We start from the raw sequence: 26,797 nt of genomic DNA, 5'->3' as shown, positions 1-26,797 counted from the left end.
AAAAATTAAAACAGTAATTTGATATATTTGCATATCTATGAATTTGTAAAATGAGATTCATTATTTTTATCAGTATAGACGGGCTCTTGCAATTTTATCAGTACAGACGGGCTCTTGTGCACTTGCAATTTGCATTGGCACTAAAAAGTTTACCCATCACTGATGTAGGGGCATCCTCACTGGTTCATATTGCTGCTGCTGCTGTAAATACCGAATTCAAGCGAACTTTCAGCATCTCTTAAATTTGCGTCCTGACCCCAGAAAAATACATAATACACATCAAAAATAGCCCACCCACCAAAAAGAAAAAGAAAAATGACACCCGAAAGGACCAACACTGGTACTCTAAGATTCTCTTCCCATCTGCATTCCACATTCAGTAAACATTCGTTAATCCAAGGATTTGATTGCAACCGTACAAGTTACTGCGGGTTTCCAGTAATTAGGGTATATATTTAAGGAATATAAAAAGAATTACGATTGCATTATAGCAATCGATGTTTAACTCTATATCTAATCACTGAATCTTTTCTATTTTACTTATAACCCTAAAATACCTTTCATATGTACAACCCCTTATAAATCTAAATTCTCATTTTTCTGTTATAAATCAAATCTAAACCCTAAAATACCTTTCATATGTATAATCCCTTATAAATCTAAATTCTTATTTCTATGTTATAAATCAATCTCTTATAGTTATTCATAGTTTCATACAAATTATGAGATCACAGGTGGCTGTATTGCAGTTAACAAACCGCGCTGTCGGTATTTCTTGTACTGATACTGGTAGTTTTCGACGTTGTCCACCTAACTGAAAATAAATACCACCTATTATTATTTTGCTCGGTACGATGTTCGATGTCTTTGATGGGTGGAATCGAACTTATCTGATATGCTAGATGCCGCTATTCTTATCAAGAAGTCAAGATTATCACCCATTGATGGATATTTCTGCTCGTGACCGGACTGATCTACTAAGGCAAGAAATATTGCTTAAAAATTAAGATTTTCAGTACATTCTGGAACAGATGTGCAAAATTGGTTCGCGGCACAAGTTCCAACTTTTTTTAAGTATTAAACTGTCTACGATAGTGTGATACTTAAGATTTATCAAAACTTGGCCCCAAAAGGCCAAAAATGGAAAGCGCAGATCTAAAACATGGTGTCGTTATTCACACATTTCTCATCCACTCCGAAGAATTTTTTCTTATTTCGTGATGCTAATGAATTTGTGTTGCAGCTATGTTCAGTGGAAATAAGACGTTTTAGTCATTTATTTATTTTAAACTTTTTCGTGTTCAACAAAACCTAAAATGCCAAATTGACAGAAAAGATTTTGCGCTGCAGATTTCACCGCACTGTTTGTGCAAATACGTGTCATCTGTACATTAATTACTTCGTGGTGATGCAGTGACTGATCATCTGACTAAAAGTACATTACAGAATTCTAACTTCGTACCAGTTTTTTTTGTTTTTTATATATATATATATATATATATATATATAGTTCTAACTTCAAATCCCTCCGTAACCGGCTTTGAATATTTAATTGCATTGCCGACATGTAGGGCCTCCGAGGAAACCAGACAACTTTCGAATCCAGGAGTTGGGGGGGGGGTCCCCCATAAATTCAAGTAAGCTATGTGTGAGTTTGGGGTTTTTCAATTTTCTTTTTTTTTTCTTCAGGAAGTAGACCTGTCAGATTTTCATGGGACTTTCTTTGGCTACCTGGACCCTGGACTAATTGAACCTTTCTTTTATAAACTCTGACAGCATATGCAATACACCAGTCATATGTTGGTGTCGCTTTCATTAATGTTATAATACCACTGGGAATGGGAGACCCTTAACCTAATACTTTTACTCTTTTGTTTCAGTCATTTGACTGCGGCCATGCTGGACCACAGCCTTTAGCCGAACAAATTGACCCCAGAACTTATTTTTTGTAAGCCTAGTACTTTATCGGTCTCTTTGCCGAATCACTAAGTTACGGGGGGCGTAAACACACCAGCATCGGTTGTCAAGCGATGGTGCAGTGTATAAACACAGACACACAAACATACACACACACACACACACACACACACAGTTTCCATCTACCTAATCCACTCACAAGGCTTTGGTCGGCCCGATGCTATAGTAGAAGACACTTGCCCAAGATGTCACGCAGTGGGACTGAACCCGGAACCATATAGTTGGTAAGCAAGCTATTCGTGCTTTTTTTTTTTTTTAGCCCCGGGTCGAGCATAAATACTCGCCCGTAATACTTCGTCTTTTTGTTTTTTCGAACAGTTTATTTAGAAGCGCATTATCCAATGTGCCTTTCTCTTTTTAAAGACAGCATTGTGATGATATGAGGCAGAGTTGACTATTATTTCTACTAGTTTTGAGTGACTGAGTAGAGAGGCTTCCGCGTTAGTATTAGTCGCAGTGGACAAAGGAGCAGACATTCCATGGGAGTCACTATAGTTACACATTCAGAGGAAGCCTTAGAAATAACCAGATCTTTTATATAAACAATATAATAGTTCCCCTAAAAGACGTCGAAGTTTAGTCTGTAACGGTGTGAGTTCCCATATTAGTTTGTAATTTTGTGAAGTTGATTTGTTATTTTGTGACGGTGTAAATTGCTGGAAAACGTTAGTGATTTTACAAGGAGACAAGTAATTAGATAGATTTGCATCTATACCTATTATCGGATTTTATTAGGTCCCCATATGGTAAAGATGTGGGTAGAGGGTGATGTTTTAGAAAGTAAACGACAATACAAATAACTACGCAGAAGCAGCCATGATTGAAACAAGAACAAGAAGTATTATTAAAAGAGAAAAGAAGCATGGTCATTCCTTACTCAAGTGACTTTATCTTATCGCCCATCACTTGTTATGCGCTCATAAATTAGTTTGATAGTGGAGCTCTGATTGGTTGTATGCAAATGACTTCATAACTGGGGTCCGAAACTCTCGTGGGAAAAAAAATTTCGTGAGCGGCACAAGCTCCGGCTACGTCGCTATTCCAGACACAGACAGTCCAACATAAAAGGCGTTAAATGAATATGTGAAATAGAAATTTGGCGATAGTGCAATATGAATGAGAAAGAAATGGTAAATTATTTGGGCTAGAAAGTACGTCCAGTAAGTTCTTCCGTGTTAGGTTAACTCCGACCCAGCAAACTTATAATCAAAGGCATTCCAACTATAACTATCTTAGGCTTTTAGCGATATCTAAGACTAATCTAATGTGTCGTTCTCCCTTCTTTTTTTTTAAGATATATGTTTTGAGAAAGATTTTATGGTTATTTAAAGTAGGTCAAGAGACCGTATGGTAGGAGTGGTGACATAGTCACGTATCGTTTCAAAGGAAGCACAAGTCAGTATTATAGGAACAGAGATGTTTCTACGATAGATACTGTATAAATGGTTTCGTGATTGTAGGTGTATCATACAGTTGTGAGTGGGGTGAACATCGTCATAAATGTGGAATCGTGAACGCTGGCATAACTAAGCAATTAAGAAGTTCGCTTCGCAATCAAAAAATCTCGTGTTCGATTTCGTGGCGCAGCATATTCGGCAAGAGCCTTTTACCACAGACCCGGGTTGATTCAAGCCTTGTGTTTTAAACTGGGTAGACGAACTGGGTTGTGCTAATACAAAAAAAAAAAAAAAGATTTATCATTCGGATTCTGTCTGAGGAATATGTCATGAGTACAAATATAAATGGAATACTGAGCCATTTATGCAATATAATTCAATGCGTTAAGTAGTTCAGTTGATCGACCATTTGGAATACTCATCGCTGAAATCGAAGGAGGTTCTTTTACTTGAGCTGTATGATCATTAATCCTTTGTTCATCAGTATAATATAAATTTCTTGTATAACTACAAGACCTGAAGCTGGAAAGGCAAAGAAGATACAGGAAAAGATTGGGAAAAGAGCTAAAAGAAGAAATAGGAATTAGAAATACAAGAGTATCTGGAACAACGAAAAGCATTAACTCAGAAGAAAAGAAATGAATTTAATGCGAATAACTGAGTTAAACGATGACGAACGACGAAGCTAAAGCTAATAAGTAGTGGGGAATGAAAACTGTTAATCAAATGAGAAAGCAAAATATGAATGGTGATGATAGGCAAGAATATTATTTCAAACAAGAATGAAGAAACAGGCAAGAAGCGAAAACCAGACCAAAGAGAATATTCAAGATTTCCTAGAAATTAATCAAAGGATTATGAAGGAAATGACAGAATATTACTACTGAGTAGGGAAATTGTTCATTGCTGGCACTATGCTACAAAATGGGCCGTTGAATTTCTACGGGCACTTCCGTTTATATTATTTTACTTGTCAGGGCGTGTATTCGAGTGTTACGCTTTCAACAACTTTATAGAATGAAATCAAAGATATAATGGACATTTTTAGCATAATGAAGCAAGTTCAAGCACTACGCTTTCAATCGCTTTAACTATGGAGCGAAATGAAAGTAGTAAACATAATGAAACAATGTTATAAAGATCAACAAATTTATACGTCGAAACAGAACAAAGAGCATTTATAAAATGTGGAATTTCTGCTTGTCCCACAAGTATTTATCATCATCACAAGGAGAGTGGTGAATTGGCAGAAATAATGTCTGACTGGATTGGCAGAATGGTTAGGGTGTCGGAAAAAATCCTCCACCATATTTGATTTGACTTTTTACGTTCTCCTTTCGGAGCTGATAAAATAAAATACTAGTCCAGATACAGGAGTCGACGTGATCGACTAACTCACACAACCTCGATGTTATTGTCCTTGTATCTATATTAGGAAGCATTAAACTTTGCAGTATTTAGTTTCGTCCTTTTATCATACATTCCGAGTTCGACTCCAGCCAAAGTTGATATTTCATCCTTCTTTGGTACTAAAATAATGTATCTATCAACCACTCGTGGATGTGGATGGATTAATATAATCGTCAGTATCTCTCCTTCCTCACCAAAAGTGTGTGGCTTTGTGCCTATATAAGAACTCGAACAAAATGCCTTGCTGTATGTCTTCCGACTCTTCGGTCTAACTTTGACTTTCATCCCTATGAAGTCGATAAATTAAAGTATCAGGTCATCCCATAAGTTCTGTCCAAATTTTGAATAAAGAAAACAAGTGATCAAATGTTATATTTCATTGAAATTTAATCATCAATGTACTTTCTCTGATTATCTAGGATTTCCTTCCATCAATTTATAAGCTTTTTAATCTCATCAATGTAAAACTCCTTTGGTTTCAAAGCGAAGAACGCTGAAATGTTAGTTTCGACCTCCTCCTGGCTTGCGAAAGTTATGTCCCCCAAATGATTCTGTAAACTACGAAACAAATGGTAGTGTGAAGGAGCAAACTCGAGAGAATAAGGTAAATGAGGAATTTTTTTCCAAATCAAGCTCTTCGATCTTCTGTGATGTGATCTTTGCAGTGTGGGGTCGCACATTGTCCTGATGAAACATCACTCTTTTTCGATTTACTAAAGCGGGCCTTTTTTTCTTCAAAGCTTGGTTCAAACGCTCTAATTGCTGACAGTAGACTTGAGCATTGATTGTTGCATTAGGTGGTAACAATTCAAAGTGAATTACTCCTTTTCAATCCCACCAGATAGAGAACCTTTTTTCTCATGAAGTTCCCTTCTCGATTGTGGTTGAGCTTTTTCCCTTTTCCCAAACCACTGTTTACGACGTTTAACATTTCGATAGATGATCCATTTTTCGTCACCAGTCACAAGTTTATCCAAAAAGGGTGAAATGAATTCACGAGAATGGAGAGAAGAGCAGATGTCAACTAGGGATTTACGGTTGCTTTCGGGCAATTCATGAGGCACCCATTTTCCAAGTTTAGGAACCTTTCCAAGTTGTTGAAGATGACGATGAACAGTTGTATGGTTTTAACTAAGCTTTATTGCCAATTCTTCAACTGATAATGCAGGATTTTATTCAAGTAATGCCTCAAGGAGCTTATCATCAAACTCAACTGGACGTCCTGTTCGATCTTCATCTTCAAGGCTGAAATCTCCACTTCTGAATTTTGCAAACCATCTTCTGCAAGTTCTTTCATTCAAGCATTATTTCCCATAAACTGAGTGTATGTTTCGAGTCGCTTCAGCTGCAGTTTCCTTTTTTGTACTCATAAAGCATTATGTACCTTAAATACTCTTTGGATACTTCCATGCTAGAAAGGATTTTAATCAAAGAAATTTTGATTCTATTATTTTAATGCATAAAAATAATTTTTAATTCCATTAGACATTCTAAAATACAATTAAATTTCATTCTATTTTAAGAAAAGGTAAAATCGGACAGAACTTATGGGATGACCTGATATCATCCAAGTACTGGGATTACAGTAGTCGACTAATCTTCTCCCCTCCAAATTTCTGTCACTGTATCTACGTAAGAAACTATATTGGGAAGAAAGAGGGCACAGGATGACAAAATCGATGGAATGCTGGGATTGACTCTGCCTTCATTCTCTCCAAGTTATTCATCAAGCGCCATCAAATTCACTCGCCAGCATCTCTTGTTCTTGCAATGTTGTTATTTTGTATTAATTATCACTTGTTCTATTTAGCCCCAAATCAGACCATATCAAATGCACGAGGCGTCAGTGAAATTAAATAGCTTAAATGGGTTTCACATGCGCAATGCCGACACGGTTTTCCGACAGCTTACCACTATTAGGCAACATTTACATTCATATTAAATATACCAATCATAAAAGCATTTGTTCTTGCCCACGGGACACAAAGGCCTTAATTTGGCAGTAATGTTTAATGAGAAATATTGTTCGAATCTTTCTCAAAGACATTAACAAGAAAGTGAAGTATATCGCAATTCCTTCGCCAGAATTGAAATCTCATCGATATCTGAACCGGCAACGTGCTCGACTCCATCTTTTAACAGTGCTCATAGTCAAAAATGTAATTTATTTTTCCAAATAAGCGCATACGTGGGTCTGTAGTAAGACGTTTACTTCCTAACCACATGGTTTCAGATTCAGTTCCACTGCGCGGCACCTCGGGTGAGTGTCTTCTACTATAGCTCTAAGGTCTTGAATGGATCTGGTAGACATGAACTGAAAAAAGCTCATCGCGTATGCGTGTGTCTTTTGTATCAGCCTCTAATACCACGTGTCAACCGTTGTTGTTTTGTTTACGCTCACCGTAACTTAGAGGTTCAGCTTAAAGGATCCGTTAGAATAAGTACCAGGCTTTATGAAAAAATAAGTACTGGGGTCGATTTATTCGACTAAAATCCCTTCAAAGCGGAAACCCCAGCATAGCCGCAGTTCAGTGACTGAAATGAGTAAGAATAAATGATGACAGATATTGTTTTAAGCTAAAAAAATATACCACCTACATAAAACGCCAAGTCTTAGTGTCTTTATTACAGCAGAGAAGTTCATGAGATTTTTTTATTGTTTCAGTTTGTCACCTACATTTATTTATTTGACAATGAAAAGAAAGTGGGTGGGAGTGAAAAAGCCTTCTCGCCTTAAAAGAAAACAAATTACATAGAGAAAAAGAAGTTTTTTTACTTCATTTAAATTCCGAACTGCCCACAACTCAGTGTTTCCAGTTTGAAAACCATTATGTTATACAAATGCAAATCTATTTTATACAAATTCAAAATAGTTTCGGAAAAGAAGCTATTTTTATCCTACAAGCTTGTAAGGAACGAAGAGATCATTTTCAAAACATCCCGTAGTAATTAATCCCGTGCTAATAATCTTTTCTACTATAGGCACTAGCGTAGCTTAGGTGGGGGGGGGGGGGTCCGTCCCGGGTGACACTTTTAAAGGGGCGGCACTTTTCATCATGCTGTAGGCAATATGTATTTTTTGTGGGGTATAGGAACGGCAAACGGAAGGACCGCTCCGGGCGGCACACACTCTAGTTACACTAATAATGGGCACAAGGCCTGAAATTTGAGGGAAGGTGACCAGACGATTACACCGACTATAGTACTTGACTAGTACTTATTTCATCGACCCTGAAAGGATGAAAGGTAAAGTTGCCCTCGGCGTAATTTGAACTCAGAACGTAAAGATGGACGAAATGCCGCAACGCATTTTCCTCGGCGTGTTAATCATTCTGCCAGTTCGCTGCCTTCCCGTGCTAACGGTGATAATTGTTTCAAATTTTGGTACAAGGCTAGAGGTTTTTAAGAGGTAAGGTTAGTCGAAACCATCGACTCTAGTACTTGACGTGCACTTTATTTTATCGACCCCCCGAAAGGATGAAAGACAAAATTGACCTGGCAGTGTTTGAACTCAGAATCTAAAATCATAAAAAAATGCCGATAAGTAATTTGTCCAACGTGGTAATAATTCTAACAGCTCGGTGCTCTCAAAATTAACCTCGACGAGGTTTGGATTGAGGGCGTAATCTTTATACCGCAGGGAATTTCTTCCGGCGCGGTAACGATTCTGCCAGCTCGCCACCTTGATAATAATAATGATCTCATATTTTGGCATAAAGCCAGCAGTTTATAGGGAGGGAATAATACTGCTAAGCATTCCGTCCAACGCGCTAATGATTCTGCCAGCTCGACGCCATCATCATCATCATCATCATCATAATAATAATAATAATAATAATAATAATAATGGTTTCAAATTTTGCCACAACGGCAGCAATTTTAGGGAGGGGATGTGTCGATTACATCGACCCCAGTGTTCAACTGGTACTTAATTTATCGACCCCGAAAGGATGAAAGGCAAAGTCGACCTCGGAGGAATTTGAACTCAGAACTGCTAAGCATTTCGCCCGGCGTGCTAACGATTCTGCTAGCTCGCCACCTTAATAATGATAATAATGATTTCAAATTTTGGTGGGGGAGGAACTAAGTTGATTACATCGACCCTAGTGAGTAACTAGTACTTATTTTATCGACCCCGAAAGGATGAAAAGCAAAGTCGACCTTGATGGAATTTGAACTCAAAACGTAGAAACGGGTGAAATACCGGTAAGCTTTTCGTCCAGTACGCTAACGATTCTGCCAGCTCGCCGAATAATAATAGTAATAATAATAATAATTGTCACTGACTCCTATTCATAAATGCAATAGACTTACGAAGAATAGGTCACAAAAAATATATATATGAAGATGTATAAAAATACCAAGTAATCAGAGCTGTTACCCAATATAATTTTAAAGTTACGTAAAATAATTAGATTATATAATAGCACTGATATAATTTCAAGAATTATTTAAAAAAAGATGAAAAACGATTGTGCAACCCACTCACATATGGATAGGAGGCCTCCCACATCTCTGAGGCCCTTTCCCATGTACATGTAATGTTCTATTTTCGAGCGAATTGGATAACCTAGGACTGCTGATACAGCTTTTCTCGGTAATATATACCGTGTTTTCCTACCCTCCCCGCGTTTCTTTGCAAAATTTACACTTTCTTAAAGACGTTTTATTCTTGTATATCCTTCAAGGAGTCCACCAGTTCTTTGTTGGATGCTCTCATTATCGTAAATTTTATGATTTCCAAAGAGAAGGCGGCCTTCTTGACCTGGGGGGTCCCCAAAGGAGGCGTGAACTTCTCTTTGTTTTTCATGTTTTCTGTTTAAATCTGTTTTTTCGTTTGAGATATTTTTGTTATTACTTTTTGTTTCTACTACCCCCGCCCCCAATATCTTTCTCCTCTTCATCGTTACAAGAGAACTGAATGGTCCTTCTGGTAGGAGTTAGTGATCTCAGCTTCTTAGACCTCATCTTCTTAGTCACCTCTTGGCACAAGGTACGGGACCTTCTCTGCTGCTCTTCTGCCTTCGATAAACTTTGAGCAGAAATCCCTAAAGCGGCTCTTAGTATCATACATGTAGCAGCTGGGTTTTCTGCATTGCAGCATCTTCATTCCTTTTCTTTCGGCACTTCCGATGGGGCACAGATCTAGAATCGCGTTATGGCATTTCAGGAATAATTAGGGCTTCTATATCCATATAGATCCCACCCGACTGCCTATCGTTCTTAGATATCTCAGCACTTACCACCTGCTCGTATTGCACAACAAAGTGACAATCTGCCAAGGGACAACGTTACCACCACCAATATCCTCACTAGAATCTCGTACCACAATACTTGGAGTATCCTCATCGTTACTCAATATCCTCATCGTTACCCTTGTGCTATCCCACTCCAAGTATTGTGGTACGAGCTTCTGGTCAGGTTTGTAAGATACCAATTCAGCCTACTTTTTATCTCATCCTATCTTTTGAATACTACACATGATTTCATAGCTTCTACCTCGGCCAAAGGGAGACATATTGTTACACAACAGCAAGGTACAATTCCCAACAGTGAGTCATAAGTTCCAATTCAGTTAAGGATCTACGGACACTCCAAGGTTTCTCTATACATGTATAGTGTTTTTTTCCTTTTAGATGTAGATATACATGGCTATATATATATAAACGGCTGTTAGATTTTGCACCTGCTCAAGATTCCTTTAAAATCATTTATACCAACTTTCTCATCTATTTGGATTACCGCTGCGCATTCATCATCCGCATATTTTGATATCCTCATTGATTTTAATGCGGAAATACAACCTCGCAAGTACATTTATGTATTTATATATTTTAATATTATATCGTGTGTATATGAATGCACCTACGTACGCTGTGGAGTATTCCGATGCTTTGAAATATATTGAGTGAATATGAACACTGACCCTTGAAATTTGTTCTCTCTTTCTTGGTTATGAATAAACAATTGTAGTGTGAAAGATGTTCATAAGCCATTTAAAAACACACAAAAACCGTTAGATTCACTTCAACATTTAACTTTGATTTGTCAAAATATTTTCGTCGCTTTGAAACTGCGACCTGTTCACTGACAAAATCCCGACGAAAATATTTTGACAAATTAAATTTAAATGTTGAAGTGAATCTAACGGTTTTTGTGTGTTTTTGAACGGCTTATAAACATCTTCCACGCAGAAATTGATCTCAGATCAAGTCACTTGCTATGTAAGTACGAGTAATATCGAGAATAACCATCCGAAATTGCAAGGATAATCTGGATCTCGACTGAAGAAAGAAAACTCCGAATGATCTGTCCGTGTTTCCTTGTATCATTTATCTGGATATTTTGTGTTCTTGTCCCATTCTGTATTATGTATGTGTGTATATATATATATATATATATATATATATATATCTTCGCTCTTCTTTTGCAGTCCTATAAACCTTTTTGTTTTTATAAGAGACAACTATTATATATATATAGTGTGTGTATACATATATACAGGCGTGGCTGTGTGGCAAGAAGCTTGCTTACTAGCCACATAGTTCCAGATTCAGTCCCACTGCGTAGCACCTTCAGCAAGTGTATTATACTATAGCCTCGGGCCAACCAAAACCTTGTGAGTGGATTTGGTAGACTGAAACTGGAAGAATCTCGTCGTGTGTGTATGTGTGTGTGTGCATATATATATATATATATATATATATATATATATGAATGTATCTGTGTTTGTACCCCGCCATCGCTTGACAACCGATGCTGGTGTGTTTATGTCACCGTAACTAGCGGTTCAGCAAAAGAAACCGATAGAATAAGTACTAGGCTTACAAAGAATAAGTCCTGAGGGAAGATTTCTTCGACTAACAACTTTTAAGGCGGTGCTCCAGCATGGCCGCAATCAAATGACTGAAACAAGTACAAATAAAAAGAATACATACATATGTTTCCTCTCTTTTCTCTTTTACTTGTTTCAGTCATTTCACTGCGGCCATGCTGGAGCACCGCCTTTTAGTCGAGAAAATCGACCCCTGGACTTATTCTTTGGAAGCTTAGTACTTATTCTGTCGGTCTCTTTTGCCGAACCGCTAAGTTACGGGGACGTAAACACACCACCATCAGTTGTCAAGTGATGTTCGGGTGGCAAACACAGACACACAAACATATACACACACATATATATACATATATACGATGGGCTTCTTTTAGTTTCCGTCTACCAAATCCACTCACAAGGGTTTGGTCGGCCCGAGGCTATAGTAGAAGACACTTGCCCAAGGTGCCACACAGTGGGACTGAACTCGGAACCATGTGGTTGGTAAGTAAGCTACTTACCACACAGCCACTCTTGCGCCATATATATATATATATATATATATATATATATATATATATATATATATATATATATATATATATATATATATATATATATATATATATATATATATATATATATATATATATATATATATATATATATATAAAATGAGAAAAGAATAGAATTGAACCAGTCCTTTAGCTGTTCTAAAATTTCTGTGAATAACCCAAAAATAAACACACACACACACGTGGGGGGGTGTAATGTATGTATTATGGTGTCCCAATGAAGTTTGAAGTTGTTGTTCAATGTTGAGCACCACCATATGCATTTATCTCGCCAGTCCGTGATCGAGACGTGCATAGTAGCCACACGTGTACGTAAACATTTACATCAGTGACATATAATATGGCGGATGTTAAAAATATTTTCTGAAACTTTATCTGGCTTCAACTGGTAAAACCAGTCTTAAATCGAAATCAGAATTTACTTTTATTTCTAGACGTGATCATGAATGGGGATGAATAAAATGGCACGCAACAATCACAAACGCCCCCACACACACACCTTCCTTCTATTGAGAAGAAAATATTAAATTTCGAAAGAACATTCAATGCTATCTTACGATCTATGGCACGTACTTGTTTCAATATCCTTTATAATAAAATTTCTCTCTTTAATTACAATTGAATTAATTATTCTATTAATAGCTTAGGCATCTTATAAGGCGGCGAGCTGGCAGAATCGTTAGCATGCCGGGGAAAATGCTTAGTGACATTTCGTCCGTCTTTACGTTCTGATTTCAAATTCTGCCAAGGCCCACTTTGCGTTTGGTCCTTTTGGATCGTTAAAAACAGTACCAGTTTAGCACTGGGGTCGATATAATCGATTTATCCTTCCCCCGTATTTGCTCGACTTGTGTTAAAATTTGACACCAATATATTACTCATCTACAGCTGTGAATATAGCTGGGGGTAATAGAGCCAAACTTAGTAACATAAAGGTTTTCATCAAACCTGAAAAGCTAGAGAAAAATTTGAGCTCTTTCAGAACTGCACATGGCGAAAGCGGTGACTGACCTTCACAACTCTCTTGCTACCAGTGGCGGTTCGTGTATAGGAACTGTGGAACTGCAGCACTCACTATTTCCACTCGATATAATCGATTACATTCAATATAATGACTCCTTTTTTTTTCTTTCATTCTGTCGTTATACTTGTACATTATATAATCCTTAAGCTTAATGTCAGTAGCTAGTTTATGAAAAAAAAATCCTTGTATAGAATTGTGCGCTTTACAGTTCCAATGAGGCGATGTTTGGCTGTTGTGCGCATGTTCACATATCCGAGATAGGAAGCTTCATATTAGTGGGGGTGAGAGAGAGCACTGCGTGAACGACAGTGCTGGTTGAAATGTAGTGTTTCTTTTTGACTCTGCATGTTTTGTGCTTAAAAACGTGTTTATATTCTTGAATATGATAAAGTGTAGAATTATCTTGCTTCAAGATTCAGTGTTGCTGCCAGGATTTGAAAAATAGGGCGCATTTCCACCACCCCGCCCCCTTATTTTGTGGTTTAGTGGGGATTTTTGAAAAACAAGGGGGAATTTGCGACGGTGTTCAGTGAACAAATTAAACACACTACCCAGCAGTGGCTAAATCGCGAACCGATCAAGTTTATGTATAACGTTTCTTTTTATATGTTTGTTTCCTTTTACACCGTATTAATACAATGGCTAAAAATTTTCTGAAGCAGCATCCCCACTAATTTTATCTACGAGCCACCACTGCTTGCTACACCTTTAGCGTGAATAAATTTATTGCAGTCTTCACGCATTCTAAGGCAGTGGGGTTGGTAGAATCACTAGAGAGATGAACAAATATCTTGCAGTGGTAATGTCCTTTAATATTCTGATTTCAAGTCCCATTGGCATCGACTTTGCTTCTTAACCTTCTGGAGTCAATAGAATAAAGTATAGAATCGATATAATCGACTGTTCTCTTAAGTTTGCGGCCTTGTGCCTATGTGAGAAATTACGTTCTGCGTTCAAATCTCACCGTGGGTGATTTTGTATTTCATACTTCTAGGATTGATAAAAAAATAAGTACTGTAGTGAAACCTCTCTCTCGGGCATTCAATCATAAATGATAACGAAGCTGCTAACATCTAGCCTTCGGCTACCTTGGACCCTTCTGTCCAACATCCTGATTGGTTCTTATTTTGCGCGGCAATTGTCCCCATGTTCTGCTTACTAAGGGAGCATTCATCCAATCGTGGCTTTGGGATAAAGTCACGTGATAGAGTTTTACTGGGTTTCCGGTGAGCCCTTTTTCACCTATAAATAAGGCCAATCCAACGACGGCAATCGTCTTCGATTTCAGATCTCTCACAGGTCTGGTCGTTGACCACACATATACAGAACACAGCTACAGCCAGTTCCAGCGCCGACGTCTTCACCACCAATGTACTGTCTACCATTGTCGTCGCCAGCAACACCAACATCAACAAGCGCGGTTTTATCTCGATGCTATATGAGTGGAGTTTCCACTCACGAACAACAGTCAGAACTAACCAGCGAGAATATTCCGCACCAGATAACAGATCACCGCATCCGACGCTCAACACACATGTGTATGAACATTCTATCTCCTTGTGTAGCTCTTATACGAACTGGTATTTCTCTATCGCAGTGTTTTAAGACTTTTTACAGTCTATGTTACAGACACTCTTTCTATGTTCTGTGTTTCCTCTGATTCACACGCACACTTGTACTCTCACATATTGTACACACACTATTGTTTATACGACTGTCCGTCACTTCACATTGTTGTATACATTCTCTTGTACACGAAGGCCTGAATTATCTACTGTCTTAATTTTATGTCACAGACACAAACAGTTTCACTTTGTAAATAAACGTATTCTCATTATATATCTAACGGTTGGGTTTGCCCTAAGTTCTTTTACTGGCACTCTTACGACGAGCCTATTATCTTATATATAATCTTGTATTTTGTGTTGGACCGTGCAACATGGTAAAAAGGAGCCTTTTCCCGTCTACGTCGCCATCTCCTTTGGTTCGCACGGTCGAAGTATTACAGTACTATCAAGTTAACGGCGTCCTCTTCCTCAAACTGTATGTACTTGTATCTTTTCCACGTATTATTTAGTTCAGTCCTTCTCAGTTTCGAGTTCATATCCATCCGGGGTTGATTTCATTTTTACTGTGGTCTTATGAGTACTTGATAAATCAAATACTAATGTATTGTGTTTGGCGGTTGATTTAATTCATTATTACTCGACCTTGCTGTATACTGCGTTTCTCTCTCCTTCTCAGAAGATTCTAAACACGGTTCTGTTCTTTTGAGTTACCTAACTACATAACCTTTCCATTCATCCATCCATCCTATTCGATTCTTTTCCTCGTTGCTCTTACTCAATGTTACTATCCAGGCCGCACCAAACCCTTCGAGCTGATCTTTTAGGAATTGATCTAGAATGTGCATTCGCCCGGGGTAGGCTGAGCTGACTCCGTGCAACGAGTTCACCATGTTCCTCACGAATGTTGACCACATCCGACAGTCGGCCCTAACGTTCCAGCAGACAAAGTACTGTAATGCTTCAGTCTGCGGCCCAAATTTCTAGCTTACAAATTTGACAAATACCCTACTGGATGAGCAAGCGCATCGGAGAGCGCGACCGCCATAGCAATAATCGTCACTCGTTGTTGAGATGTAAAGTTCAGTCGGAAAACAAGTTCACATGTGATCCCCGACTACCTGCATACACACTTTGGGATAGTGTGATCCGTAGCAGCTCATCTTGCCGTCGATTGTCGACCGTCGCAAAGATTCGCTAACCAAGCTACCGCCGATTATCAAAGCAGATGAGGCTGAAACAATGTACCTCTTGACCCCCACCTCTTCTAGGCCCTGCAAATAAGTAGTTGTCCGCGACTGTTTCCATAACATTTGACATATTAGATAACAAGTTTTTGTTTGGTGTCGTAAGAGAAGTTTCCTCTTTTAAGGGTACACGCTGTCGTGTGTTTCCATAAGCTGGCGGTACGTACCTGTACAGAAGTTACATTTGAAGAATTTGGTGGGGATAAGAACCAGTTTTGGAGTACACAGAGCAGTTGACAGATGAAACATCGTCAGAACCAGCCACCTCGGTAGCTGAAGTGATCAGCGAAGTTCGCAGACTCGGCAACATTTTGCACGCAGAGGTAGGAGTCAAGAAAATAAGCTAGACAGGACTTTTGTTTCAAGTGTTCAAAGTGAGATGGTAGCAAATGTGATAGCTTTATTAGCAGCAGTGCTAATTAGAGTTCACTTGCTACATTGATGGCAGATAGGGGGCTACAAAGTTAGAAAAAGATCTTCTTAACGACAGACGACGGTTTCTGTTATTAAACACATAAACAATTAGTTATAACGTAATTGGTATTCTATAGTTAATTTACTACAGTAACTTTAATCAGTAAAAGTATCGTGTTAAACCGTATTTTCACAATAGAAGTCGACTGGACTCGATAACTGACAAGCAGTTCAAAGTTTTGTGTTTACGAGTTCTGAATATCGTGCAACGATTAGCCCCAGTGATTCACCCATCCACGATTTTCGAGCCAGAAGTAAATGTGATACAGGATGTGTTGCTGGTATATCCGAGTTAAATGAAATTTTTATCCAACGACATTTCATACGGTTGGGTTGCAATTTGAGAACGATCTGTTTATCTTTATATTTTCTTTTTTTTAACATATCAAAGGACTACGTCCAAATTCCTCGTTGACTAGTGTACCCACGTTTTACATAAGATCAACGATGTCACATATCAACATTTATGTCATATACTTTACATGGCTTACAGTGAATGTAAAAGTTTTTTGTTTGGAAGGCGGCGAGCTGGCAGAAACGTTAGCACGCCGGGCGAAATGCTGAGCAGTATTTTGTCTGTCTTTACATTCTGAATTTAAATTCCGCCGATGTCGACTTTGCCTTTCATCCTTTCGGGGTCGATGAATTAAGTACCAGTTGCATACTGAAGTCGACCTAATCGACTGGCCCCCTCACCCTAAATTTCGGGCCTTGTGCTTAGAGTAGAAAAGAAAAGCTTTTGCCTGACTATATACAGCACCTGAGACTGCAGCAACAATTGGGTCATTGCTTTCAACTACACCAACCTCACTAATCTGAGAAAGAGGGCAAAGGTTGTAGACGTTGTCACCACACACTCTCTCTTTTTCTCTCTCTCTCTCTTTCTCTCTCTCTCTCTCTCTCTCTCTCTCTCTCTCTCTCTCTCTCTCCTCCCTCTTCAGTAAAAAAATAATCCAGACACTTTAGCAGGAACTGATCCCAGAAAGGTAGAATTGTTAGAGTTGTTGGTCAAAATGCATGCGTATTTAGCTACTAACCTTTACATTTCTAATACCACCAAGGTCAACTTTGCTTTTCCTTCTTCGATATAATAAAGTTCCAGTCAAGTAATGAGTTGATCTAATTTTCCTAGAAAACATTTTAGATGTCAATTGAAATTACATTAGACAAGAAGCGCCAACATTATTTTAAAGCATGAACGACACTCGAAGCCTGATTGAGACTCTAAGCACGTAAAAAATTCTGGTGTCCCAATGTATATGGAATTCAAAACATAAACAATAATAAACCATAAAATAAACTTTTATTTTTCAAAATGAAACAAAGCTAACAATAAGATAGAAATTAGTGTTTATTTTTATATACTTCCACTTTTTTATATATGAAAAGTTTTCTCTTACTTTCTTTAATTGCTTTGATCAGATCTTCACTATGACACTATAATCACTTCGAAATTACATCTCCGATCATTAAAACCACTTCGAAATTACATCTCCGATCATTAAAACCACTTCGAAACCTCATTTAGCAAGTGAATTCTTCTGTGCCGTAAACCTTTATCATTTCTGTGGTACCCCTTCCCTTTCCCTTGGTACCCTAAACACTAGCTTATTTTGCTTGATTATTAATCCAGCGCTGACAACTCGTAAGACATGTAGTTCTTACAGAAAGACGGAATGATCATAGATGAAATGCTTTCAGCATAACTGGTTAATCAAGGCTATTCTGGTGTCAAACACCTACAACTCTCAGCAGGGCTTAGAAAATGCCATGACAGTTATTATAACTGTTTCCCAGTATTTCTTTACACGTGTACTAGCGTGTTTATCCAATAAGCTACTAATACTGGCAAATTAGAGGAATAAGATCTTACTACCTTTCGTTTGTAAAAACATTTTGATGCAAGCACAAGTTCACAAACTTTGGTGTCGAGCTTATATAATTAAATCAACTCTAGTATGTAACAAAGTACTTTATTTATCGACCCTGAACAATTATCCCTTATTCTAACAGTAGTGCTTTACAGCTTCATGTCTTTACATACTGGTTTCAAATTCCTTTAAAAACATGTCTTTTTATCTTTCCCAATTGCAGTTAAGTACTGAGAATTGTAATTTTCTATGATATTTTTAGCCTCAGGTGTTAGAAAGTATGAAAAATCAATAGAGTACAGCATTGGAAGTAGATTAGCAGAATTGGTGAAGACTTAGGCAAAATGCTATTCAGTGTTAGGCTCCTTTATAATGTATGTTCAAATCCCACCAAAGTAAATGCCAATCCCCTCACCTAAAACATTTGTAGTCTTGCATCTAGGTTAAAAAATTAAATATATGTATTAATCCATTTCATTCCTCTTTGTTTTCCCTCTCATTACCCCTCCTTTAAATATAACATCAAGATTCTTGTATTGATGTAATTATCAGCTGCATTGCTCAAAATACTGCAGTTCAACTTTATTTTGGAAAATTGCCTACATTAAACAGCTGATGGTGCAATCTTGACATAACTAAGCTGAATGAAATTTACCAAGACTTCACTGACCAAATCAATAATTATTCCTATGTGTGTTGGTTAGGCTGTTTATAGAACTGTATCGACAAAATTTGTGTAGTCACAAATATCTGCAGTGCAGAAAAGAGAACATTTTTGTGTAAGATGACCTCTCTTTCTCCTTATATTATCAATCTCCTTCCTTCTATATCCCCCTTTTGTTTTGGTTTTTCATTTTTTTTTTGTTACCAAATACCACCAGTGTAACTGAGTTACATTCCTGAGAAGATACTCAATTTCACATTTAGGTTAAACCCCAACAGTAGGAAAAGTCAGGTTGTTAAAATTTTGCATAGTATTGTTCAAGTAGAAAGTAAATCTGAGTTAAGTCAGCGATTTCTTTTTTGGATAACTAGATTGTTTGACCTTTATTTGTTTACTTGGCTGGGAGTGGAGTCTTGACTGATATAAGATACCTACACAGAATGTAGACTAAATACTTTCACCGAATTATCTTTCAGTCAAATTAACTTTTGGCTCAGATTCATTTTAAAATTAAGTATTTGATAGAAAGAAAGAAAGAATAACTTAATAATAATGGGGAGGGGAGATTGAAATTTGAATTTTGAAAGAACATTCTAGACTGGTCTGACATGTTTTAATATTACTTACAAAGTAATGGTGAAACAGTATTATTTTTAATTAACAATACTATATTGCTACTGATGTAGTTGGCTAATTATACTGGCTTCTCTTAAAGAATCACCTTCAATAAAGTCTTTTCTAATTCAATAGATCTATCAATTTCATTATTTATTATTGTTTTATATGTTTTACAGTTTTTCTTTCTAAAGAAGGATCTAAGTTAATTTATTCTTATGATAAACATTTTTAAATGAGTTTTGTGGACAGACAAGTGTTGTAGCATGGCCACAAACCCAAGAATTAAAACAAGTAAAATAGTAAATGTTTCATCCTGCAAAGATCATGGATGTCCCTTGTCCTTTTTGGATAAGTCACTTAAAAAAAAAAACATAAAGCTAATACAGTGTTTCATCCATCTGGTTTTATGGTTTAAATTCTGCTGCTGTCAACTTTGCCCTTCATGGCTTTGAGTCTAGTCAAAGAAAATCATTCAGCTTAAGAATCTGACCAACCAAATTTTGAGTTTTGCTCTGTGTCGCTAATCAAAACATATACACTCGCAATGTTTTTTCTTTTTTTCTTAAACCATGGTATTTGAAAGAATGTTATATTTTCTTAATCACCCATCTTCAATATGTCTAAATATAGCCTAGATAGTCATTTATAAGCATGTTCTTGAAATACTTTATTTAGTAAATGAACTTCAGACTTGTTGAAGAAGATTAATCTCTTCATTTCTCACTGGTAAGGAACTAATCAAGCTGTGTCACTGCCTTTATCAGTCTCACAGCTTGGTAGGTTAGGTGTGTCACCTACTTAAGATAAACAAGTTACCAAACTATTCAGTCTGTTATTCTACTAAATATCAAATATACTAACATCAAGAGACATTAACACCAAAACCAGAAGAAAATTATTGAAACGTTATGTGTCCCACTTTGTAACATGTTGTTGAAACAGACATTAATTATCAAACAAGTTGCATGGCTTTGAGATGTTGAGATGTTAGCATAAAGAAACTTGCTATCATAGACCAGGCACAAAATTCATGATGAAGCACTAAAAATGGCAAAAACTAAAGACATTTTGTTGGACACATTTGAGTAAAAAATGGTCTCCAAATATTACGAGAGAAAGCAAAATAAATGGGAAGAAAGAAAGGGAATTACATAGATAGATAATATCAAAAATTGAACAGAGGTTAAATATTATAAATGTATAAGGACAACAAAAGAAAGATCAGGATAGTAACCCATGATATTCAACCTGCTTAGAACAGATGATATCTGATGGCGGTGATGATTCTGCCATCAAAAGATTGTCCTGTGTTAGAACAGTTTAAGCTTTTGCTATACTTTAGCTTAACTCTTTCAGGTCCATTTTTCATCAGAATTATGTGTTTCCATGAATTTTGAAAAATCAAGAATTTCAAAGGTTTTAATAAAACGACAAACTACTCCATTATTAAGTTGCCATTTGAAACATAACTAAAATTTCATACATACAATTATGATGCAATTTAATTGAAATATAAACACTATAAAAACAGTAAGCTACCTGAAACAACCTCTAGTTCTGTGGTACAAAACTATCAAAAGGATTAATACTGATTTCTATCATTAGAACAAGGCTACAAATTTGGAGGTTTTATCCAGCTCTAATGCATATCTGTACTGTCCCTTTATTGACACTCAAGAAAGACGATAAAGTGTTGTGGGGTTTAAACTGTAAGGCATTTAATTTAGTACTCTACTATTTCTTATATTCCATAACTCATTAATATTAGTAATATTGGCATTATTTACATTTGACAGATATTTGTCCTCATCTTGTTTGCTGTTAACACAATGTTTCGGCTGATAAACACTCCAGCCTTCATCAGGTGTCTTGGGGAAATTTCGAACCTGGGATCTCATTCCTAAGGTATTTTTCGATGTTATTATTATTATTATTATTATTATTATTGTTATTATTCAGATCACTGCCTGGAATCGAACTTGGAATCTTGGGGTTAATAGCCCATGCTCTTAACCACTATGCTATATGCCCGTGGCGTAGTGGTTAAGAGCGTGGGCTACTAACTCCAAGATTCCAAGTTCAATTCCAGGCAGTGACCTGAATAATAATAATAATAATGATAATAATAATAATAACATCAAAAAATACCTTGGGAATGAGAACCCAGGTTCAAAATTTCTCCAAGACACTTGATGAAGGCTGGAGGGTTTATCAGCCAAAACGTTGTGTTAACAACAAACAAGATGAGGACAAATATCCATCAAATGTAAATGTACATAATTCCTCACCTCTTAAATATAGAACAGCAATATTAGCATCATTAAGTTTATACGTTATTATTTCTTAAACTGGTTCTGCAAAATATGTCTCCATTATCAAAATATATTCAGAATGTCATGTCCTCAACTGTTTTCATGACATTTTAAATTGGCACCTCATCCTGAAAAATATTTATATTGGGCTGCATCTGGCAAAATATAATACTTTTTCCTGATAAATGAAACAGCACATGTACAATTACCTGTACTATTCAAATATACAAGGAAGCACTACAATCTATTTAAGCCTAAAACATATTAGCTGATAGCCCAGTACCTTAACACTCAACTATTTTGTCTATACCTATATGATTATTTATTTGATGTGTTTGCTATTGTCTTATGATTTACTTATGATTTAAACAGGATGCAAGGGAGTACCCATGTTGAGCATATGTTCTCTGCTACTAATCTAATGCAGGACAGAACCTATGTCCTTCATAAGTCACTGGTCAAATTATTTTTAAAGGTGTTCAATGTGAACATCTCTGAGTCAATTTCTACAGTAAAAAACGTAATCCCAGAGAGATAATCCCAGGGAACTGGCATTCTGAGGAGGGAGTATAATGGTTTGTGGCATCTGAGGGAGATGAGTATGAAGGCTAAAAAAGAGACCAGTATGGCAAATTAACTTAGATAGATATGGTATGTAACTAGCCAGCTCAGCAGAGCAAAGAGTGTAGTAGTGAAAGTGATAAAATAGACAGAATGAGGAGACATAACACTTGTAGGCCAGAGTTTGTAGAGAATCAGTAAGTCTTTATCAGCCATTATGATGGTCTTATTTTGGATGAAGTTACTTTGAATACTGATCATCTTTAAGGGGTTTCACAATCAGATTCAAAGAGTGATAAAGTTAATCATTGGCCAATAATGGTCAAAATAGCTGAGCAAGCATAGTATCAGACAACAGACCCAAAGGTCTTTTCTTCAAAAGTTCTACAGACGTTTTGCCATCAATTTGAACTTTGATTTCAAATCTTGATGATGGCCAGAGACTGAAGCATAATGAATATGCATATATTGAAAAGTGTTTCAGATCTAAAGATAAAGCTGAAAAATATATAACCTTGGTTACTCATTTCATGCATTTAGACAGTTAATAACAGGGCATTTAAATTTTGAAGTTACTTTATTCTGTATTTTCTTAAGTGAACAATGAGGAAGCAGCTGACAAAGCAGGGGAGGACTGTCAGTTCTTTTGATATTTGCTACCTTATGTCAGTGCTGAAAATGAGTTAATTTCAGAGATGATTTCATAAAATAACTGCCATATGTTTAAGCAACAGATTGCTATTTTTATAAATTATGTAGGAAATATAAGACACAGAGAGAAAATTAAGGTGGAAGTTATGAGTACATATTCTAAGCATATGTCCTTGACACTGTGAGATATAGAGGAAGGAATCAGATGCAATCTGAAAGAGTGACTGCTCATTCCAAGTCAGCTTTGATTGCACTCCAGCTATGGCCTTTTAATATATCTATTATCCAATGTATCCTTCTTTAAGGCAGTAGATTATAATATGAGGGACATTTGAATGCTATTTCTAAGCTGCTTAAAGTTTCAAGTGACCATCCAGAAGGTTGTATGTGAATAATTATGACTGGGCTACTTTATAGTAATCATCTTTTAATGACAGATTTCCCATGATTATCTTAATTTTGACACGATGTGTGCTTGCATGTGCATACCTGCACACATGCAATGTAAAATTTACTATCAAAGGAGCTGGACAACAGTTCAAACAGCACTGATATGTTGTTACAGAGTTCAAGTTCTGTGTGACTTACCTACCTTAATTATCAAAGCACCTGTTCTTAATTATTTTTCAAAATCAGTTCTGATGAAAGACAATTAAAAGACATTCCAGCTGAGGCCATCCCAGACACCATTTTTCTAGGACTTCCTGATTCAGTGGGTTTCTCCATTAAGACAGTAGGTGTGAGTTGAAATTTAGCTGCTATTTTTATTTCTTCAAGCAACCACATCATCATGGTGTTACTGATTAGCACAGCTCATATTGCTAATTCTTGATTGGCTCAGTGATTGCGAGAAAGGACATTTATCTCCACAATTCTTCCAACAGAATGCAAATATACAAAAAAAAACCCACTCTCTTTCATGCTAGCTTAGAAATATTAAATCAATCAACATAATTTTAAATTAACATGGTTCAAAACTTAAGTAAAAATTTACTCTCTAACACTGTAAGAACAGTCTAGTGAATTTATACTGTAATGTATATATGTTATATTTTTGTGGTTTCATTCATTAGACTGTAGTCATAGCATAGTACAGTCTTCTAAAATGTTTATCAATCATATCAACTCCTGTACTTATTTCAGTCTAGTTCTTATTTTAATGATCTTTTAACCAAATACCAAAGCACATTTACTCTTTTATGGCTCTTCAACTGTTATCTTTTCAGTCATTTTATGTTTTATTTTGTGTACCATGCATACACTTCTAGCTTTTGCTGTCTTTCTTTACTTGACTTTTTGATAGACTTATTGCTGCTTTCTGGTCCCTCTTTCATCCTTTTTCTGACAAGTTGTGCATCTGAGTATTATATACAATAAGCTCATCATCATCATCATCATCGTCATCATTATCATTATTATTATTATTATTTGCTGGCAGAATTGTTGGCATGCTCGACAAAATGCTTAAAGACATTTCATCTGTCTTTATATTCTGATCTCAAAGGTCAACTTTCATTCATCTTTCAGGGTTGATAAAATAAATACCAGTTGAGTACTGGGATCAATGTAATTGACTAGTCCCTGCCTTAAAAATTTTAGGTTTTGTAGAAAGGATTATTATTCTCATTATTATTACTATTATTATTACAATTAAAAATTCTGCCAGGGTCGACCTTGCCTTTCATCCTTTCAAGATTGATAAAATAAGTGCCAGTTGAGTACTGGGGCTGATGTAACTGACTCATCCCTCCCCCAAAATTACTGGATTTATACCAAAATTTAAAATTATTATTGATTTAGATGATATACAAACTGTTCAGTCAGTAATAAAATTATATTCAGGTGCAAGGACAAATGTCGAAGAGAAGACTTCTCATTGATTGCATTGAACACAGCATATTACTGTTATTTATGCTGTCAGCTTCTGAGGAATTTGAGTAGAATGAAACAAAAACACTGACTGCAATTACACCAAATCTCTTCTATTTCTCCTAATTTTCGTCTCAAATGTGTCATAAATTTTATATTAATTTTCTGATATTTTCAGTTGATTTTGGTTTTGTCAAGAAAAAAGGTCCTAAAAAACCTGAGCCTGAACCGGAATCAGAACCAGAATCGAAACCAGAATCGAAACCAGAATCGAAACCAGAATCGAAACCAGAATCGAAACCAGAATCGAAACCAGAATCGAAACCAGAATCGAAACCAGAATCAAATCCAGAACCAGCCATGTCTTACAGTCACACTGACTTTGTAAGTATCAAATTTTAACAAGTTCACTACTAACATAATTTAGTGGTGTGTGTACTAACAGATGTACACACACCACTTACACACCTAAAAGGCTGAACAGGCAAGTGAATTTCTTTATAAAGATCTCAGCCTTCTGGTACAGTAACCAAAATTTTTTTTTTAATTAAAACTTGTTTGTCATCCAAAATGAAACTATTTATAGTTGCATGATTCAGCTTCATGGAAACCAAGAGTATAGTGGTAGGAGTTGATGCAGCCTCAGATCTTCATATCAGCTCATCTGTATTGTGAAATAATTCATATCAAATATTAGACCAATACACATCATAAGATCTCATCTTAGTGGACAGGTTCATGTTAATGAAATCACATGATAAGTTGACTGGTTTACATGATGAGGTCAGATCTTAATGGTGAACCAATTTACATAATGAGGTCCCATCTTTACTGTGAATCAATCACATTGTGTGATTCAAGTTTAAATAAAAATAAAAAAATTTTTAAGAAAATTCAGTTGCTAAAACAAATTATATTAAATACACCTTACTGGCACATGTGCTGGTGGCACGTGAAAAACAACATTTGAGCATGGTTGTTGCCAGAACTGCCTCACTGGCCAGTGTCATGTAAAAGCACCAACTACACTCTCAGAGTGGTTGGTGTTAGGAAGGGCATCTAGCTGTAGAAACTTTGCCAGATCAGATTGGAGCCTGGTGCAGCCTCTGGCTCACCAGTCCTCAGTCAAACCGTCCGACCCATGCCTGCATGGAAAGCAGACGTTAAGCGACGATGATGATGATGAATACATAATTTCTTTCACTGACTTCTACAGTGAACGTTATCAAAACCTGATGCAAGACATAATTACAACATGAAAGAACATGGTACTCTGTATCAGTAAAAATCAAATTAGTATGAAAGAAGTATGAAGAGGAGAAATATTTCGTGATTTAATTGAAATTTTTCTTCATGATTTTCATTCTCAGAGATCTATGCATGACACATCAAATATTTACTTATGTTAATCTAATATAACTTAATCAAATATAACATAATAAGTGTTATGTTTGTCAAGACACCTACTTGTAACAAATGTACTGTTGTCTATGCAGCTTTTTATTTAAAGCTAATTCCATGGAATCACTTGATTTTAAACTATCCTAGCAACCTTTCATAATGTGACTGATAGGTTCTTAAATTTAGATGCATATGCCCTTGCTTAATATGTCTAGGCTGTATATATGAGTCTTTAAATTAGTTAACTGTCTTAACTATGGCACTAATTGTCCATCAAATATGCTACTAACAAAAATATATTGAGACAAACAATTGACAATAATGACCAAATTGGTATGAACTTAGCATGTCCATATATTGATATATAGCA

General features: G+C 36.4%; 1 protein-coding gene across 6 annotated transcripts in view; it reads left to right on the top strand.

The window, feature by feature from the left end:
• LOC106867183 (galectin-4) overlaps positions 1 to 26,797 on the top strand; it is a 61,409-nt gene that overhangs the window by 2,097 nt on the left and 32,515 nt on the right. For 4 of the 6 annotated variants that reach the window (XM_014911982.3, XM_014911980.3, XM_089348736.1 and 1 more), the window contains exon 2: positions 25,205 to 25,410. In XM_014911982.3, the coding sequence (XP_014767468.2) occupies positions 25,205 to 25,410 (206 nt within the window). Of the gene's footprint in view, positions 1 to 1,689; positions 2,202 to 25,204; positions 25,411 to 26,797 lie in introns of those variants that run through there. The other 2 variants (XM_089348737.1, XM_089348735.1) reach the window with 2 other exon arrangements.

The sequence above is a fragment of the Octopus bimaculoides genome, chromosome 3 (genome assembly GCF_046866305.1).
Source record: "Octopus bimaculoides isolate indiv1 chromosome 3, ASM4686630v1, whole genome shotgun sequence".
In the NCBI taxonomy this organism is placed as follows: domain Eukaryota; kingdom Metazoa; phylum Mollusca; class Cephalopoda; order Octopoda; family Octopodidae; genus Octopus; species Octopus bimaculoides.
This window is presented reverse-complemented; position numbering and strand designations above follow the sequence as displayed.